Source organism: Microchirus variegatus, assembly GCF_963457635.1.
Source record: "Microchirus variegatus genome assembly, chromosome: 1".
NCBI classification, from domain to species: domain Eukaryota; kingdom Metazoa; phylum Chordata; class Actinopteri; order Pleuronectiformes; family Soleidae; genus Microchirus; species Microchirus variegatus.
Window position 1 is genome coordinate 2690548 of NC_139802.1, and position 21342 is coordinate 2711889.

A 21342-nucleotide genomic window follows, 5' to 3' on the forward strand; every position below is an offset into this window, starting at 1 on the left:
ATTTACGGGGGGGATTTCTCGGACTATTCACTGCAGCTGTCTCGATTCAGTAAGACACTGATTTACCATCGCACGGAAAAAAATAAATAAAAACAGGCCGACACAAAGACGACGTGACCTCAGATCTGCCGGTTTCTGCGGCCTTTACACAAATCACAAAACATTAAAGTGGCCTTACAGGAGGACACACAGCTACTTATTAAACTGTGTAAGTGTTACAGATGTGGACGAGCCAATCAGAGTTCTCTTAAAGGTGAAGTAAGTAGTTTATAGTGCCATCTAGAGGAGAGGCTGAAATTTACAACAAAGAACTGCTCCTCTGCTCACCCCCTCCCTTCCCTGAGCGCTACAGTATCCTCAGCCGGTCAAATGTCGTCCTCGTCGTCTTTCTCCGTGTCAGCAGATGAGGTTCGTGAGGCGAGGGAGAGGGCGGAGCTACTGCGGCTGTAGCAGACGAGAGAGTGGAGGCGGGACTTCAGCTACAAGTAAAGAGACGCTTGATTTGTTCTCTCGCGTTTGTCCTTACAGGCTCCTGTAGAAACATGGCGTCTCGCTGCTAACAGTGGCTATGCAACCGCGGCCCGCGACCATGTTATTTTACATGACTTTTTGAAACACAAATGAAACAAAAACTATTATACAGCGACTAGACAATGCAGGAGCACATAATATGTATAAAAAAGTGGATTTTGGGTCATATAAACCCATAAATACTACACATTGTCCCTTTAAAGGTGCCATATGTAAGAATGTGGCCAACAACAGTTACTACATTCAAATTCAAAATACCGAGGTCTTTTATGTTTCGTTTCCTGACGTAACTGGCAACCCGTTGTTGCGCGGCAGCTGAGACTCTACTGACTGCAATGATTGGTAGACGTCGGTAGGTGGCGCCACATGCCAAAACATGATTTCAAAACATGATCTGAGTCTGCAAAATATTTAGTCTGTACTGTTGTTGTTGGTGAGTTCAGTTTGTTATATGAACATTATTCCTGAGTCTCTGTGACATATTAGGAGGATTTTATGGTCCAGTTGCTTTAGATTTATTACATAATGCACCTTTAAATGATTGATGGGTCAATCAGCCAATTAAGGACAGAGAATACATGTCCTTGGGATTTGAAGCTGGATCTTTTATCTGAATTACATGTATCTGATGCAGCAGGGGTTAATGGCAGCTAAGCTCTAGACCGGTACGTCTTTAACGTCATTACGGCGAGTGAGGTCGAGAGCGTAACATAAATCTCGGAAACGTGTACTATGCAAACAAAACAATGACAAAAAAATGATACCCATTCCTGCACGAATATAAACGCAAGATCAGTGTCAACATTAAGAAAATGAGCAGCAAAAGCTGGATCGACTGCTGAGCTCGTCCCTGGTCGTGGGACACTACCTTCTATTTTGTGCTAATTCTACAGTGCAGTGTTCTCTTCAAGGAAATGGTCGTTTTTGTACATCGAGAATGTACCGCAAAAGATTTTTTACAATTTCAAATAATACATTTGTGGAATTAATTCATGCTAAGTGAGCAGGTGTGGCTTTGGGAGCGGGGGGGGGGGGGGGGGGGAGTAGGTTTATAGGAGTTTTGATGCATCTGCCATCGCGACTGGCAGCGAAGCGCTGAGTAGCAGGCCAGGCACTGTCGGGGGGGGGGGTAAATCAGGGAGCAAAAAGCGACCACCTGGTTTTTTTTTTTACGAGGCGATGAGGAAACTTTCACTCGTCTGATTGGTTCATTTGTGCTGGGACTTACTCGCGGTGTGTGGCTGCCTGATTGCTTTCCCGGAGAACAGTGAATTGAGCAAGGTAATGTGGTTATTCTGATGATTACACAGGATAACTACACCGGAGCTACTGCCCGATGGCAACGAGACTACAGTGAAATGTCTGGTCGGAAATGGTGGACGCGAGTTTTCTCCTCCTCTTTTCCGTGTGTCTATCCCACATATCCACTCACTCATCAATCATACACACACACACACACGCATTGGCACATGTAAAAGAGACTGGACAAATAACTACAAGTGCATTTTGGCATTAATGCTGATAAATATACATGGAAGCATTTGTGCGTCTTGTTTGCACAGTCACACACAGTCAGACATACCGAACACACACATGCATACTTAACAAACACACACACACACGCTCACAAAGTGCACATTTATTCAAACATGTGTGCACACACGCTGCTTGTTTGTGGTTTCTGCCAGCTTTTCTCTCTCTCTCTCTCTGCATGCCGACTGTGTGTCTGGCACCGGGGTTAAGGTCTGGAGCCACACACAAGCTGTGTGCTCTGCCTGGCTTCTGCACACTCTAAACGGGGCTTTATGAATGGCTGGGACTCAATGACTCAGAGTCAACACCAGGGACCATAATCAACCCAATCCAACAACAGGTTTTGGAGATAAGTCAGAAACAACATTCTCCCGGTGTGGCCAGGAAAGCATGTTTAAATGAATATGCCACCAGGTTTTTTTTGTTTGTTTGGCACCGCAAACCCTTTGTGCCGTGGAGTGTGTTAATCCACAGATGTGTGGCTTGTTTGCCTTTTCTGGCTGAACCCAAGTGCTTTTAAAACAGAGCTGTGCACGCGTGTGCATGCGTCTGTGCTCTCGTTGCCCCCATCAAAGCTACGTTTGATCCGATCCCCGCAGAGAAATCCAGCTCTCGACATTTTGCGTGGAGCCAGGAACTCTGACAGGGCGATCGCTGATGGATGGATGGACGGACGGATGGAGGCCTCTGTTCACAATCTTGTGCCCTCAGCGGGATACATACAGCTTTGCCACATTCATCACCATCAAAAAAATATGTCACAACACAAATCTACTGTATAGACAAAAAAAAAAAGAAAAAAAAAAAAAGATATGTGCACACAAATCCTCACCACTGCTCTATCATCAGATCCAACACTCGGTTGACATTCAAATCTGAATCCAGGCTGAAGTCCGACTCGACAAAGGGAGCGGTCGGTGGCGTAAGAGGGCGGAGGCCGGACGTCAGCGTCTCGAGCCAGTCTGCGGCGTCAAACAGCGTGGGAGCCCGTCGTTTCCGTGACTTCCCGGCGGACGGCAGAGGGGAGGTGCAGATGGGAGGTGGGGGAGGAGCGGGCACAACCTGGCTGGAGTTTGTTACGGCGGGAGACGGAGGAAGCTCCAGTAAAAGAGAGGAGCAAAGTGGCGAAGGCAGAAAGTTGTCGTCCCTCGTTTGTTGCTGTGAGGTCTGGGACTGATCGACTTGGGGAGGAGGAGGAGGAGGAGGAGGAGGAAGAGGAGAAGATGAGGGACCAGGAGCTGAGTGGGCAGGGGATTTAAGATCAGAGTCATTGACAGAGCCTAGAAAAGAGGTGGTAAAAAGGATTAAATCCTAAAAAAAATGTGTGGGTGCCATTAAGTAGTCTGTAGTCTATATTATTTATAGAATACTCACCCTCACAAGTAATGGGCTCATCCAGAATGTCGTCTATGGACTGCCGAGGGTCCAACTGTGGACAAAAAAAACTCAATTCCTCCTCTGTGCAGAAATAAATTCTTAATGATCTATTCTCTTGTGATTCAGCCCCAACACTGACCTGTGCTTTCTGGATCGCCTCCTGTAGTTCTTCCTCTAAACTGCGAACGACGGGTGAGGTCTGCACAGGACTTGCTGTAATCTGCACTGGCAGCTCAAAGTCCTGGCCAATCACATCGCACGGTTGAAAACAAAACACCTGATCAGAGAGCATTGGGTAAATTAGTCAGCAGGTGGTGATGACAGACAAACACTAATGTTTGAGTTCTGTAGTGCAAAGAATCCTCTACATGCAAATTATCCAAGAAATGGATGTGATGATTTTTCTGTGTTTACCTGTGTAAACAACACCTCTCTCTGGGCATCTGTTTCTGTTTTCCCCCTAGAGCATCCTGAATCCTGTTGCAGGAAAGGATGAAGGGATCCTTCACAAGACTAATAGAGTAGAAGAAGAAGAAGAAGAAGAAGAAGAAGAAGGGAAGTGAAGATTTTCATTCTCATTAATTGAACATAGCTAAGGCTCTGGCTTTACACGACAACGATGTGAACACAAACCCGCAAAAGTGGTCGTTGCGTTCCCACTTTTTATTTTCGCGTTTAGACGAGCGTCTTTGGGTGGAAATCTGCACGCACGCGGTGACGCAAAAGTGTGTGAAATTTGATGTAGTGTGCATGCCAGGTGGCTAGGTGGCACTGTGGAGCACTGCCATACAACAACACGGGCATGCGCTGAAACGTCCTTCTACTTCTCTCTAGTAGCGCTGAGTAGCCCACAGACAAAAAACCAAAACATTAACTCGGCTTAATTGACTCCTGGAGGTATCAGAGAAGCTAAGGCGACTTGAATGTCCGACTGATGGATATAATCCGACATGTTTGTTGTTGTTTACTGCACATAGATCTGACGTCAACGCATACAGGAGGATAAGCCAGCGCGAGCAGCTTAGAAAACACTTTTGCATGTTTTCAACCCTTTAGACGGGAACGGAACGGCGGAGCGTTTTTAAGATTTCCACTCTGGAGGGTGGGTTCATTTTTTTGCGTTTTTAAAGGTCACATAGAGTGGTCCTGTTGCACATATATGTTAGTTATGGCCGTCTACTTACATATATTAACTTGTTTTTATGGTCAAAAACCTCCTAGTTGCTGTAAAAGAGCCGATAGAAATCCTCTTTTCTGACTGTGTTTTTCTGCTGCGAGATTTCAGAGTGAACTTTCACCCCCAGAAGACAGAGTCTTGTGATTGGCCAGTACTATCCAGCACATCCGTTCTCAGAAGCGCAGCGCCCCCCTCTGGAACTGCTCCTCATTATCAAAACATTGTTTTAACAGTGTTTAAAAATAGCTTCTTCACGACTCCCCGCCGCAGTCCCTTTTATGACTTTAAACCGGAGTCAGACCCAGAGTCAGAAGACACTGTCGCTCGTGAAACACCTCCACAACGGACGTTATTCTTCTTCTGCGGTTCAATGTACGTAACCGGATGTGCCCGGACTACCGCCCGGAGCAGGACGATCGGTTGTTCAGGAGAACCGCTGCTTACGTAACTATTACGGGATTTTCAGTGATCTCGTTGAGCCCCGAGATTACAATAAAACACAACATTCTCAGCAATGGCTGAACTGTTTGTTTCGAACCGTCAGGGCTTCATAAACAAGGTAATGACGCAGATACACACCAAAAAAACAGCGATAACAGGAACTTCCGGTCTAGTTCCGCTTTAAGCCCCCAAAAACGCCATCGCCGTCTAAACGAAAGGCACATCTGATCAGATATTTTGTGGGTTTCACCCCGGGAGCGTTGTCGTGTAAAGCCAGCCTAAGCGTGTCTGTGCTCACCTCATTTCCAGCAGTGTTGGAGCGGTCCCTGTGCCTGCTCCTTATCCTCTCCCTCATCTCCAGCTCCACGCTCAGCTCCTGCTGCTGCTGCTGCTGCTGCTGCTGATTCTCGCTCTCAGTTCTCCAGGGAGTTCCACACTGAAGGGGCGAGGAGGACGACATGGGTAGACTGGGACTGGGAGTTCCTGAGGCGGTGCTGGCCGGAGCCAGAAAGACCGCATTGGTGAGGCCGCACTGTTCACCCGCCAAAGCGGCCGGTGCGGCGTTCGCGAACCGGTTGGGCACAGCAGCGTTCGGGATTCCATTAGGAATTCCTCTGTCCTGGATGTAAAGCTGTTGATTAGGGCTACTGTTGGGCGAGTCTGGTCCAGAGGTGGAGCTTGAGCAGGGGCTCTGGCTGGGCGGCAACGGGGGACACGGGGCACCGGGCTCGAGACTGGCTCCCATCTGGCAGAGGGGAGCAGGGGTGACACATGTGTGGGCAAGCTGGAAGGGAAGGAGACGCTGCAACAGAGCAGGCTTGGTGCCGGACACTGGGAGGCCTCGCTTACGCAGCTGCTGACGCAACTCTGACACCTGAGGAACGGAGAGAGGCAGGAGGGTGGAAGGACAGTTTTTTCTCTTCAGATATAGATTGTTTTTTCCTGTGAGACGGGTGCATATTTCTTACTGTTAAATCAACAAGATTTGCAGGCAGAGGTTCGTGTTTGGACGTCTGGTTTGTGTCCACGGGAGTGTGGTTCGTTGCGGCAGGAAGGGGCTGGGGGTTCAGTGGCATGGCTCCAGAGCACTTCACGAGATCACTGTGATCTCTGCTGCGGGGGATGACACAAGCATGATCTCACCCAAACTATCTGAGGACTCTCGCCTCATCGCTGGCACAGTTTGAATCACGTACCTGGGCACAACTGTGATCTGCTGCTGTTGCGGTTGTAGCTGCTGCTGCTGCTGCTGCTGCTGCTGCTGTTGCTGCTGCTGCTGCTGGTTCTGGAGGATTTGAAGCTGGAGTATGACCTGCTGCTGCTTCAGCAGATGGGAATAGGCTGGGTCTAAAGACTGGGTGCAGGTAGGGCTCTTCTGTTTGGCTCCTCCTCCTAATGAAATACATTTTTAGCTTTGATTTTTAATCGATAATTCACCTCAAATTGATTTCAGAATAAATGTAGAATCAAATATCCAAATGTTGTACCTCCAGCCCCAGACCCTCCTCTCTGGTCCGGAGGAATGTACTGGTGATACTTGAGTTTCCTCATTTTGGGTTTAACGTCCCTCGGTTTCCGAGAGCGGGGGAGGTGGTTGAAGTTTAAGGAGGATGGCAAAGAGGAGCTGCACGTTGGGCTGGGAGGCTGAGCTGTCTGTAAACACACGCACACAATTTGCCCACACATCCATAAATAACCATAACGTGGTTCTCGCGAGAGTCACAGCAGCTCAGCGTGGACATGCACTGTACTGTACAAGCGTCTCAAAAGCCAGGACCTTAAAACGGGGCTGTGTTTACGTAGACTCTGAGCACATGAGTCACGATGATGAAAATGTATTCGGAAAAAGCAGCGTGAGTTGGAATTAAACAAGGTTTCTTAAATCAAAACGTGGCGTATGGCGAGCTTCAAAGAGAGAAAAAAAAAACCTCCAGTCACTTTAGATGTTCGAGGTCAAAGTCCTACATGAATGAACAAATGCCTCATATTACTTGATGACAGTATGTGCTGCTTCTGACATACACACAGCCATGCTGCTTGGGCGCGAATGCGTTGACCTACAGGGCCAATGCTGAGCTGCACCAGCAGAGCAAAGTGACAGTAATGAATGCAGAGCAGCTTACAGCCGAGCGTTGTGTTCGACAGAACCCAAGGAGTGACCATCCTGTTAGGTTAAAGTCTCATACAGTGTCCTATTATGTTTTATGTTGTGGAACATCTGTCACAACAACATAAAGCACACACAGGAAATCCTGAATGAAAATGACACATAAACTTCCTTTCATTCAAAGCAGTATATATGATACTATATATATAAAAAATAGTCCCTATGAAATTGAAATGAGCCAAAACGTTTGTGTTTGTGTTGCACTCTCCACATTACCTTTGGCAGCAGGGGCGTGGTCTGAGAGGTCAGGAACATCCCATTTGGTCTCCCAGTGGTTGCCATGGAGTTTGATTCACCCAGTGTTACACTCATAGGTTGTCTAATGCCCTCGGTTGCCGGAAGCAACGACAAACCAGCCTGAAGACAGAATACCAAATTATGGTTGACATGAAATTTAAAGCCATTTTTAAAGAAATCAGCGTGTTATTTACTTTTAAAATGGCTATATGTAATAAATACATTTTATTAAAGGTGCCATGTGTAAGAATGTGGCCAAAAACGGTTACTACATTCACATTCAAAATACTGAGATCTTTTAGGTTTTTGTTTTATGGCATAACTGGCAACCCGTGGTTGCTCGGCAGCTGAGACTCCACTGGCTGCAATGATTGGTAGACGGCGGTAGGTGGCGCCACATGCCAAAACACAATTTCAAAATATAAACATGATTTGCAGTCTGCAAAAAAAAAAATTCAAGCAAATATTTTGTCTGTACTGTTGTTGTTGGTGAGTTCAGTTTGTTATATGAACATTATTCCTGAGTCTCTGTGACATATTAGGAGGATTATATGGCCAGTTGATTTAGATTTATTACATAATGCACCTTTAAGTAATTAAATGACCATTATTTCATCAGAGATTAAGGAAATATGTTACATTGAAATATTGGCTTCACTTTCGTTGCCAGCAAAGTTACTTAAAGACAGCGAGCTGCAGCTCCGGGTTGGAAAAGCAGAACTTTAGACCAAATCTAAACGACATCACTACACTTCTCAAAGAGATGTAAACCAGATGAGAAGTAAAACTTTTCAAAATATAGACGAAGTTGTTCAGTTAATTTTATCCTGGACGGAGATGTAAAACAGGGAATTTTAGTCAGCTTAGCTAATGTTTTCTCTCTCTGATACACGTCGTTGATGGATATGTAATAGGGATGTGAATCTTTGGGCGGCTCACGATTCGATTCTGATTCTGATTCTTAGGGTCACGATTTGATTCATACGATTCTCGGTTCAAAAGTGTATACAATGCATTGTGTGTTAAGGCAAATTATGGCATAAAAAAAAAATACAGTTTGTAAAAGATAATGTGATAATGTGATCACACAAAGGCAAACTTAAGACAAAAGTTAACACTGATTCATTCAAAACTAATAAAAAACTTACTTACTGTACAACAAAATAACTTATAAAACAAATACCACATATTCAGCTGACAGTTACCACACACCACGGCTTATTGAAAAGTAAACCATAGCAAACGATCGCTTGTCCGCACTGGCCGGCTATTGACAAAAGATCGTAAACGCAACGTATGTTACGCAACAATGACGTCAGTAATCCATAATATGGGCCTAAACTAAGATTATACAACGGTCTAATCTATTAACAAAGAAAATACTTCATTTGTAGCGTACTTTTGCTGCTTCGGGCGCCATCTTTATTATGTGAGAACACGCAATGCATTCTGGGTAGCCCTTGCTCCCAAGGGTGGTTTCGAAAAATCTCAATATTGAGGGCGATACAGCCTTTAAACTTGCCCCTCAACTTAATTTTTCTGAGAATTGGGACAACACTTGCACTAGAGGGAGCGCACATTTTTGAGATTGAGGGTTAAGCAAGGAATTATAATTCACCCTTGTTCTCCAGTGTTTTGACTTCAGAACACTAGTTTGCTGCTGTACATATTTTAACATATATACCCTTTACTGCTATGAGTATATCAGAGGTTAAAAGAGGGCGATGTCTTATCACAGTTGCTCTACATTAGCCTTTTGACTCAATCTCAACATTGCGACCTCACCTGAGCATGACTGGGGCTGTGGTTCAGGGGCTGGCCCACAACTGAGAAGTCGCTCAGCAGCTGGTCACCCGACAGGCCCTGCAGCGCAGAGAACGCTGGCGATTGGTGGACATTTCGTTGTTGCTCAGTGGGGGAAGAGGAGGAGGAGGCGCAGGAGGAGATGTCATCTTCGAAGACATCGGCGGGCAGAGGGAAAGAAGCGGCACCTGAGGAAGTGAAAAATGAAAGAAGGGCGAGGTCAAAGGAGGTGCTGGAGGAGATTGAGATGAAAATCAAAAGTGTGTGTGTGTGAGTGTTTATGAGTGTACTGTAGATTGTTTGTTGACTCACAGCTCTCCAAGGGCAGTGTGTGTTCACGCTGCTGCTGCTGCTGCTGCTGCTGCTGCTGCTGCTGCTGCTGCTGCTGCTGCTGCTGCTGCTGCTGCTGCTCCACTCCAGGGAGACACTGGATCCTCTCAGTGAGGTCCTGCACCTGGCGAGCTTTCTTCTGCCTCTGGGCACCACACACGGTCCTCTCTACGTGGGTCAGAGAGGGAAAAAAAAAAAAAGGGAAGGAACGGAGCAGTTAAGTAGAGAAGACGACGGCAGAGAGAAGATCGGCGGGGGAAGAGGGGAGCGGGAGGGAGATGGGATGTGATCGGGGAGAAAATGAAGCACCGGGATTTTTCAGAACATATGTGATGTGAGCATGCACAACATGTTGCCGCGGGCAATCGGTCCCAACTCAAACCAACAGAGGCATCAAAAATAGTAAACACTCCTGTTCCGCTGGGAAATATCCTCCCCTGGATATGAACACACACACACACACACACACACACATCCACGTAACATTTTTTAAAAGGGCAGAAAGCGATCGGTGTAGGAAAGCAGACACACAGTGAAACGCCACACATTTCAAATTATAAAAGTAAGGTTTAGATTGTGTGGAAGGAAAGAGGGGGAGATGGAGAGAGAGAATGTCAGATGACTGATATCTGCTGGGCGAGTTTATCGTGTGCTGTCAATCACCGATGTGTTCGCAGGCCGCTTAGAAAGCAGCGTTTGACAAGGTCGTATTTTTTTTGTCGAGCCGACAGCTAAACAAAACAGGACATGTGGTAAAAAAACAGGACACAGTAATATTATGACTGGAGACAGGACATCACCTTGTGCAGCAGTTTCACCATTCAGACCACTAGGGGGCAACTTCTGAGTGGCACCATCATCAGTTAGACGCTGCCATAGGAAACAGCGGGTCAAACCAACAGGACATCACCCACAGATTACAAAGAGGATCATTCAGGGGAAAGTAATAATGAAAACCTGACACCGGTGTTTGCCCGCGGAATATTTTAAACCTAAATGTTTTCTATCAAAACATTTACAAATTATAAATTACTTTTAAGACTGATGAATTGCAGGTTTCAATATATTCCATGATATGAGTATAAATAAAGCACGGCAGGAAAAAGTACTAAAATGTTGTACTCAAGTTAAAGTACCAATACTTTGATGAAATATTACTCAAGTAGAAGTAAAAGTAGTTCATTTGAAATGTATTTTAAGTAAAAGTTACTTAGTTACTTTGCGTGGGGTGTGAGGGTAGTGGAAATATGACAAGGGGTCAGAAATCCAAAACTATTTTGGAGCTCATGTGCAGCGCGACGCAGGATATTACGTCACTTTTGGTGATAATCACATCATCATTCGTCTGGTTCTGGTGTATATTTTCCCCCTGTTTTGTGCTGAATTTTTATTTTTACTCAGTAACGGATAGGATTTATAAAGTAACTCAGTACAATACTTGAGTCAATACGTACTCAAGTAAAATACAAAATCCTGATTTTAATTTGTACTTAAAAAATACAAAACACACAAAAAAAGTATTCAATACAGTAACTTGAGTAAATGCATTTAGTTACTTTCCACCTCTGGATTCTACCTGTGTGAAATGCAGTGGCTATGATGCGACTCACCCGAGATTCACTCTGGTGTTTCTCTGCTTTTTGTTGGGGACCAGTAGGTTTCAACCCTGTGGGAGCAGAGAGAGAAAGAGAGAGTGTGGTTATGGGGGAAGAAAGTGAAGATGATGCTCATAAAACGAAACGACTCATTTTGTTGCGAGCCCTGCAGAGGAGCAGTTCAGGTAAACTGTAGCGTCAACAATGCTCATTCAGCCTTTAACTCATCCCTCCAGGTTACGGCGCAGAGTCTCTCAGACGAGACCCTCTTTTGTGCGCTGGCAGCTATCAGAATGTGCAGCCTCAGCCTGAGACAGCGAGGAGGTAACTGCTCCTCAACAATGGAACCTGGAGCCGATTGTTGTTCTTCTACACAATGGACTACAGTGCATGGCAGTTTATACACAGATACACAACTCTGCACAAGCACTGAACCGCAGCTATGTTTCTGTTGTTGCAGCAACGTCTTTATGAGAGGTCTCTAACATGTGGGTCCCTATCAATTACATGCAGCCCACTACTTAAAGGTGCATTATGTAATAAATCTAAAGCAACTGGCCATAAAATTCTCCTAATATGTCACAGAGACTCAGGAATAATGTTCATATAACAAACTGAACTCACCAACAACAACAGTACAGACAAAATATTTGCATTGAAAAATATATTTTGCAGACTGCAAATCATTATTTATGTTTTGAAATCATGTTTTGGCATGTGGCGCCACCTACCGCCGTCTACCAATCATTGCAGTCAGTAGAGTCTCAGCTGCCGAGCAACCACGGGTTGCCAGTTACGTCAGAAAACAAAACCTAAAAGACCTCGGTATTTTGAATTTGAATGTAGTAACCGTTTTTGGCCACATTCTTACATATGGCACCTTTAAACATAAACTTGTACAATACTAACTTCTACAAGAATATTTGCATTAAATAGTCTGTGTGTGGCAACATGCAGTATGTAAACACTTGTAGCTTGAATATTAGCAGGACTATGGCTCCTTTAAACCTAAATGGAGTGGAACCAGAGGCGATTCTAGAGTCTGTAGGGGCCCTAAGCAAAGATTCCCAGGGGGCCCTTCCTTCCAACCAGTGTTCATCACCATTATGTAATAAATAATCTGACACCAATGAAAAATGTATGAGTTAAAAAAAAATAATAATAATCTGAAATGAATGAAATAACATGGAAAAATCTTGTAATTAAAAAGTATGTGAAAATAAATAATAAAATACTGTAAATAGCTTTTAAAAAACTATATAAATTTAGTTAAAAAAAATACATTACACTGTAAAGAACCCACATTATAAAACAATATAAATATATAGAACAATAAAATACTGTAAATGACTGAAAACAACATAAACTGGTTAAAAAAGATGCATTACACTGTAAATAATAGATAATAAATAATCCTAATCCTAATAAGCCAAAACATGATTTCAAAACATAAACATGATTTGCAGTCTGCAAAATATTTTCTTTAATGCAAATATTTTGTCTGTACTGTTGTTGTTGGTGAGTTCAGTTTGTTATATGAACATTATTCCTGAGTCTCTGTGACATATTAGGAGGATTTTATGGCCAGTTGCTTTAGATTTATTACATAATGCACCTTTAACTTCAAAAATTGGAATCAAAGGAAGGCAAAAACATGTTTGTAATCGATAAGCAATCATCTGTCAGAGAAAGAGGTGACTTGAGGATCATGAATAGGAAAATAAAAAGCTGCACTTGTATAGTTACAGATGGATCAATCACAATGTTAATGATACACACAGACTAACCAGAGTCCGCATTGATTTCACTCTGCCTTCGGTTCTGGATCCTCAGCTGCAGCACTGAAAGACAAGAAGGGCAAACTGAGCTGGACGCTTTTTTTAAAAAACACACAAAAAAAAAAAACAGATGAAATATTACAGGTCACTCTTAAAAGAACAGCAAGTTTGATTTTCATTTACAGGACAAAATTACCTGAGGGAGAAAAGAAAAGAAAGAAAATGACACTGACGTCAGAGGGCGGTGAGCGGTGTTACACAGCTCGGTCACTGTTAAACGATACGGCCGCAGAACTTCTCTTACAGCATAGTTTGCAGTGCACGTAGCTTATGTGTCTTTGGTGCACGCCCACACACATCTACACACCTCGCACCTCATGCACACTCGTATCAGCGTTCACAAACAGGTGAAGCAAGGTAGGGCTCGGCCCCAGAGAGCTTCGCTGCATGATACAGTTTGGCCAGTTTTGTGATCTGAGCTACCCCGATGTGTGTGTGTGTGTGTGTGTGGGGGGGGGGGGGGGGTGTACTGTGCAGGGGGCTGAGGGCAACAACTATTTATCTCTCAGTATGTCTATTTCTGTTGGTCCCATCCCCCCTTCAGCTGTCCCACTCTCTCCACAAGCTTCTCATACATCCCCTCTTCCTCACGTCATCCTCATTTGTGCTGAAAACCACACTCTTCCTGCTTCGCCGCCTCTCTGACTGACTGTGAACATATTAGAAATCGGGTTTTAAAGCAGCATTTACCAGAAAGATGTTATCTGTGCAATGTTTGTCGGGGGACGGGGGGGGGGGGGGGCGGGTGGTTCCCTTGTTGATTTCAGAGCACATGCAAATGTTGTGTTTTCTTTTACATTTGAACTGGAATCACAGTACAAGTCCAACATAGCAGCAAGAACATGTTTATATTATCTGTCTATTTGTTGTTTTTGCTTTTCCCTGTAAACAAATAGCTGCTCTTACTTCATAAACAGCCTCAGAAGGATTGTGCGGCTGACCTTCTTCTTGCAGCTCATAAACATATTAAAGTTACGGTCACAAGCCAAAAAAGGGTGGAAACCATTGCATACTCTATAGACTCTGGTATAGTTTTCTATAGGTCACATTTTGTGTTGGAAAATATTCACACAATTTAAAACGATTACATCTGAAACAAACTGCACATTCAGGAGGACGACAGCTAAAGGATAAAGATCAGTTTTGACTCTGCAACTCTGACGTATTCCCTAACGCTCGGCTACAGCGCGTCCGTAGACGCTTTCAAGTCTCGCAGCTGCTGTAAAGACTCATGTTTTCCAGCAGGTGTGGCTTCACCTATGGGACCGTCTCTATGTCATTTCCACGCCTTTACATTTTACTAGCTGTTTGCGACAGCTGCCAGGAAACACAACAGTAGCCTAAGTCACGCGATACAATCACGCGACGGTTAGTTCAGCACTGGTTGTCACGAGGTTGTTTTTGTAAAGTCGTAGTTTGTGTCTTATCACCTATAATCTTTACTTTTTCTGTGGGGAATGTGGTGTGTAATCTGATTTTTAATATCTAATTTAATCCACACAAAACTTAAAATGTATTCATATAGCAGCAGTGTTAGGGTGAATTCCAATTCCTTGCTTAACCCTCAATCTCAAAAATGTGCGCTCCCTCTAGCGCAAGTGCTGTCCCGATTCTCAGAAAAATTAAGTTGAGGGCCAAGTTTAAGGGCTGTGTCGCCCTCAATATTGAGATTTTTCCGAGACCCTTCCTTGGGAGCAAGGGCTACCCAGAATGCATTGCGTGCTTTGACATAACGAAGATGGCGGCGAAAGCAGCGAAACGAGTACGCTACAAATTAAGTATTTTCTTTGTTAATAGAGATATAAAAACGATGAAAACCATTGTATTATCTTAGTTTAGGCCCATATTATGGATTACTGACGTCATTGTTACGTAACATTTAGTTTTATTTTACGATCTTTTGTCAAGCGATGGTTTGCTATGGTTTACTTTTCAATAAGTCGTGGTGTGTGGTAACTGTCAGCTGAATATTTGTATGAGTATCATCTTATAACTAACTGACAACCTAATAACTTGACTGACAAACGGATCGTAATAAATAATCGTGACGTAAATGTGTTCTTCTTCTTCTTCTTTTTTTTGGAGTTGACAGACTGGACGCAGTCTGCTTTCGCGTTATTCTGCCCCCTACAGTCTGAAGACGTATCTGCATTTAAGGGGTGTCCCATTTCTAAGTGACAAAATAACTTTGGTTTTGAGGGCCAGTTAAGATTAAGGGTTGAGCTTGAGGGTTAGGATAGGAATTGGAATTGGCCCTTAGTTTGTCGAGCACACGTGTCAACAGCCCCGGCCTATTGTCTACATCAAAAAATCCTCAGCTGTCTTCACTTCTATTCAAGACATCTCTGCGCGAGAGAAGAAAACACTCTATTGGCCGTGATCAATACACCCCCATCACTTTACAGATCACATGACAGACCTGGCGACCGACGAGCCGATAACGTTCACAAAATGCTTCTCCTCTATATACTGGCACTTAATGTTCGCCTGAGACGTAAAGCCGCTGCTGCCGGGGAAATAAATCCCTTTAACTCTTTTCGCCAAAGTCTCTCCGGATCCTCACCTGAGCGGAACTTGTTCCGGATGAGGAGTGACCTCTCTGAGGCCAGCAGTGTCATGGTGGAGGAGGGGGTGGGGGGGGGTGGAGCAGAGAGAAAGAGGAAGCACCTGGTGCCAGTCGAAACCAGGAGGAATGGAGGACCTCTCTCTCCTTCTGCAGCTCACTGTTGGGGGAATGCAAGGGAGCAAGAGGAAGTGGGACAACGAGAGAGAGACAGACGCTTGTTAGCCTTTGATAGACACAAACCAATATTGATAGAGGCACATAAAGCGCAGTGGAGATGGATCGAGGGGGGGGGGGGGGGGGGGGGGGTAGAGACACAAATCCTCTCAGACCTATACAGTCAGACTCAAGGACTGCAGTCAACTGCTCTGGCGACAGCAGGCCTCCCCATAGACAGGCCTGTCATAATCACACGGAGAGAGTCACACACTGGGGCCCACACACAGTCACACACGGGGACAAATGACACAGAGAATTAAGCAGACGAGGAGGCTTTTAGGGAGACGCAGAGACAGAGACAGAGACAGAGACAGAGACAGAGACAGAGACAGGGGAAGACGAGAGTCAACGGAGACAGAGGTCCCCCTCTCCCCCCCCCCACCGGGCAGATTCTCACACATCAGCGCCGGGAGGACGACGACCGATTGTGACGGACAAACGCGCAACTTGCAAAATACGTACAGCAACACATGTGCCGCAAAAACATTGGAGGAGCTGCCTCTCAAACAGACAGACAGACTGACAGGTATCTGCATAAGCTGCATTAGTGCACACACACACACACACACACACACACACACACACACACACACACACACACACACACACGCATACACGTATACACGACCTATTAGCAATATTGATTTGAAGTGGCCCGACCAAAGAAAACCCAGAGGATAAGGAACGGACAAACACACACACACACACACATGCTCTGGACCAGCTGAGGTGATGCATACTTAATCACTCGCTCTATTCCCAATCCCCCCAAAAAAATGTCACTTATTCACAATATGAGGAGCCCAAAAGGAGGCCAGTCACTCATTGATGCTATGAAATAACAAGCAATTGATTGAGGCTTTTTTGTTGTTGTTGTTGTTGTTGTTGTTGTTGTTCTCTGGCACATAGGCGTTATTTCACAGTGTGTCACGAGAAGCACAGAAAACACACTGACAGCACAAAAGCAACAGAGAATAAAAGAGAATACTTACATGAAAAGAGAGGATTGAGTCCCTTGGGGAAAATTGGAGTGGATTTAAGATTAAAATTGAAAGAGGTGCGAGATGGAGAGAGTGCGTTTAATGACGATTTCTTTCTTTCATGTTCTTTTTCTCCTCCTTTTCCACACTTTTTTGTTTCCTAAAGGTGCAAACGCAAAGACAGACAGGATCTGTGGCTCCTGCGTCCCTGTGCGATAGAAACTCACCCTCTCTCTCTCTGCCCCCTCTCCCCATCAGCCCCAAAGCATCCTGGATCCTTGGTGCCAACTGTGAGCGACTGTCAAACTTTACCCCTCCCCCCCTTTGTGGCCTCGTCTCCCCCCCCCACCCTCCCCTCCCCTCCGCTGCCATACAACAGCCACCAACTGCCCCCACCTGACGTCTACTGACTGATTGATCCCACGAGCAGTAAATATATACATTATGGTATAATGGTTTGTTGTGTGCGCTGTGGTTTCTGTCCAGAACAACAGGGTTTTTCCTTCGAGGGAAGTTATAGCACAACTATCCTCGTGTGTGTGTTAGTTCCTGAAATGCACCACTTAATGTAATGGACAGAAAAGTGAAGGCAGGATAAAAGAGATGGTTCATTACGAGCCAGTGAGGAAAAAGCCCGGCAGTGTTTTTGGACTCGCATCAAATCATGCACTGCAGCAGGACTGCGGGCTCATATGCTGCTGTCAAGATAGCTTTGGGTCACCCTGCTAATGTAATTCAGAAGTCTGTGTGTGTGTGCGTGTGTGCATGTGTGCGTGTGTGTGACCTCACTGTGTGTCACAGGTCAATAAGTCAGTGTTTTCGTCAGCGTTACGTTTACAGTATAATTCAGCACCGGTGCTTTCTGCCAAAACAGCTCGGGTAAACATGCATCTGTGCTTATGAGTGTGTACCTTTACATGTGCCTGTACATGTGAGAGGGTGTGTGTGTGTGTGTGTGTGTGTGTGTGTGTGTGAGTGCCTGTGGGCTCCAGAGGGGGGATAGCAGGGGTGGGGTGGGGGGGTGAGTTTGTAGCTGGGAGCACCTGTTCCATCTATTTGACGGACAGGCCGGTGTGTGCTGGTTCAGCAGGTCGCAGAGAGAGAGAGAGAGAGAGGGTGAGACACCAGAGGGGGGAGGTAGAGAGGGTGAGGCTCAGGAGACGGCAAAAAAGTTGGACAGAAAGGTAGGAGAACCAAGAGAGAGAGGGGAAGGAGAGGAATAAAAAAAAAAGGAGGAGGTTGCTGCCCATTTTATCTGATGGTGGAGTGAATGACCGTGACGTCAGGACGGACTAATCGGAAAATATGGAGCAGAGACGGCTCTGTGTGTGTGTGGCCAATAATGGTTGGCAATGGAACAACTAATGGAAGACAAAATGACTCAAATCTCTAATTTAATACATGTTTTTTTTTTAAAATATATATTTTTCTGGTGCCATTTGCACAGCGTGTGTGCGTGTGTGTGTGTGTGTGTGTGTGTGTGTTGTCGTCACTATAAACACTCACCTTTGACAGCTTTTCCTCTCAGGCATCATTACACGCACACGCACACACACACACACACACATAAACAGCAAGTGCATCAACACCATGGCACATTATTGTTGGAAAGGTGATGTAATTGCTTTTTCCTCTGGTTCCCCACCACCACAACTACACCCTCTCGCCTACAGTCGGGACTCCCTCTCTGATTAACACCTGTTACCCTTCTTCTTTCACTTCCACCCCCCCCCCTCTCTCTCTGTCTCCCTCCCACACACACACACACACACACACTCGGTAGTGTTAATTCCACCCTGTGTCTGGTGAGCATGCAGGCTTGCATGTTGTTAACCTTTCCCTTGAGAAATACCGAGGGAAATCTGGGCTCAGGAATCCTTTCATATAGATACATGTACACTGACTTCAGATGAAAAGCTCACACACACACACACACACACACACACACAATAACATGACAAAAACACACGGATACATGCGTCTGCACGGGTGATTTCACATTTACGCCTCTGTAGCTGCAGTGTTTGATCACAGCACCGGTTCTGCCTCTGCTCACTCGCTCTCCCTCCACCACCATGTACAAACTGCACATCGCAGGTCTAAGTGTGCCCTCATATGGCCGGAGTGTGCAATGACGGCTTTAAGGGGGGAGGGGGTGTTGTTAGCTGCCCATCGTTTTTGTCTCTCGGTGGCAATAATGGGACGACTGTGATGCAACAAAGCAGATGCACGACAAGCATATTACAGCAGGAATAAGGCACATGAAATAGTGCATTAAAATAATAATAAAAGAACCTCAAAGTGCATGAAAAGTGCACAATTTAAATTAAAAAAATGAATGTGTTAGTTAGACTTAACTAAAATTAAAAAAAATGCACACAACAATACTTCATTAGAAATTAGATAAACATATTATTTGGAACATCTCAAAGTGTTCAAACAGTATTCAAAAGAATGATCAGTCATATCAGAGTGATGCATTCATGGTCAGTGTGAGTGTAGGAATTCATGGAATCTTTGAGGGACAGTGAAAAGTGTTTCTCTAGTTTTTGTTCCATGGTTCTACTCTAGTGGGAAAATTAAAGGTGCATTATGTAATAAATCTAAAGCAACTGGCCGTAAAATCCTCCTAATATGTCACAGAGACTCAGGAATAATGTTCATATAACAAACTGAACTCACCAACAACAACAGTACAGACAAAATATTTGCATTACAAAAAAAAAATATTTTGCAGACTGCAAATCATGTTTATGTTTTGAAATCATGTTTCGGCATGTGGCGCCACCTACGGCCGTTTATCAATCATTGCAATCAGTAGAGTCTCAGCTGCCGAGCAACCACGGGTTGCCAGTTACAGTCTGAGCTACAATGGCGGAGAAAATGAAACCTAAAAGACCTCGGTATTTTGAATTTGAGTGTAGTAACGGTTAATGTTGGCCACATTCTTACATATGGTGCCTTTAAAAAAAAAATAAGCAGAAACACAGAAACACACTAGTTCAACACACTTCATCAAAAACGCTCCATCACATGAATCTATTCTCATCCCTCTCTCCACTCCTCCTATACCTTCATCACTTCAATCATTTGGCAATGTGCCTTTTGCCACTCAGAAGACCTGCTGCCCGCACACACACACACACACACACACACACAAACACACATATTCTTGTACTTGCTGCATACTAAGGACCAGCATTTCCACTTTATAAATCAACACAATTACAAATATCTACTTCATGAACGACATCTACAAAGAACTACTGGTTCGAGTACCATAAAATGTCTGCAGGTGGAGCCCCAGAGCAAAAAGGGATGGAAATTTTTTTTTTTTTTTTTTTTTGGTCCAAAATTTGACAAAACCATCATACTATACTATGTCGTTCAAAATTTTTGAAAAAAAAATTTTGTCCAAAATTTGAAAAAAAAATAATCTTTACTATGTCGACCAACATTTTTAAAAACATTTGACCCAAAATTTTTGGTCCAAAATTTTTGGTCCAAAATTTTTGGTCCAAAATTTTTGGTCCAAAATTTTTGGTCCAAAATTTGACAAAAACGTCATACTATACTATGTTGTCCAAAATTTGAAAAAAACGTCATACTATACTATGTTGTCCAAAATTTGAAAAAAAAATTGACCCAAAATTTGAAAAAATCTTTGCCAAAAAAATTTTGGTCTAAAATTTGACGAAAAACTCATACTATACTATGTCGTCCAGAATTAGAATTTTTTATTTTTTTTACAAATTGAGTATAGCATGTTATAACAACCTAAGGAAGTGATTTCAATGAAAACAAAGTGAGGACCGGCCAAAATGTCCTCACTTCGTAAAAATGACCTCACTTTGTTGGTTAAAAACCCTCAATGGTCCTCAGTATGCTGCAAGTACAAGAATACACACACACACACACACACACACACACACACACAGACTTCTGTCCGTCATCCATCTCTCTGTCAGTCACTGCACTTTGAAGCTCAGTGCAGTCTGGAGAGTTTCCAACCATGTTCCCATATAGACACACACACACACACACACACACACACTTCTCCAGCTGGAGTGCTGATCCCACGTGATTGGCCGGCTGAATATTCATCATCATCATCATCATTGTGCACTGAGGACCTTGTAGGCTCAGTGATGCAGTGGCCCACTGGTATTAATTAGGGGACCAGAATCTGTTATGTGAAAAAAAATTTTTCTTCTCCCCCTCCTGACACAGTGGCTTTGATTTAATGGCTGAAGCCTCAGAGTGACCTTAACACTGTGAACGTAGCACATCAATCAGACTCGACAACAAGAACGCTAAGAGCAGTTATTAGCTACATGTCCGTCTTGTGATATATGTTGTACATACATGCATATGAATACAGTTGGGACCAAGAGGAACGTTGGTTTTTCTATAATACACTCTGTGTATGTTACGTAACGTCATCATAGAGGGACCAGCGGAGAAAACAAGCCGAATGTGCAGATGTTTGGCTTTTAATAAGCTTTGGTCAATACTGAAGCAATCTCGGGGAAACGAGGTGATACGTCTCAG

General features: G+C 44.3%; 1 protein-coding gene across 4 annotated transcripts; it reads right to left on the reverse strand.

Annotated features, from left to right (window-relative positions):
- Positions 1-242: 242 nt before the first annotated feature.
- Positions 243-17057, reverse strand: LOC310927136 (uncharacterized protein). Of its 4 annotated transcripts, none has more exons than XM_083889404.1 (17): positions 17019-17057; positions 16804-16825; positions 15593-15752; positions 12979-13032; positions 11207-11262; positions 10397-10466; positions 9579-9764; positions 9249-9454; positions 7443-7583; positions 6547-6712; positions 6256-6451; positions 6028-6172; positions 5358-5933; positions 3856-3954; positions 3581-3718; positions 3439-3493; positions 243-3344 (listed from the first exon to the last, which is right to left on the reverse strand). In XM_083889404.1, the coding sequence occupies exons 3-17, from the start codon at positions 15645-15647 to the stop codon at positions 2893-2895; spliced, it is 2595 nt and encodes an 864-aa protein (XP_083745530.1). In that variant the 5' UTR covers positions 15648-15752; positions 16804-16825; positions 17019-17057; the 3' UTR covers positions 243-2892. The 4 variants fall into 4 exon arrangements, with proteins under 4 accessions (XP_083745530.1, XP_083745533.1, XP_083745531.1 ...); XM_083889407.1 differs by having other exon boundaries at positions 9579-9630; positions 9682-9764; positions 16804-17031; XM_083889405.1 differs by having other exon boundaries at positions 6028-6169; positions 16804-17031.
- Positions 17058-21342: the final 4285 nt, after the last annotated feature.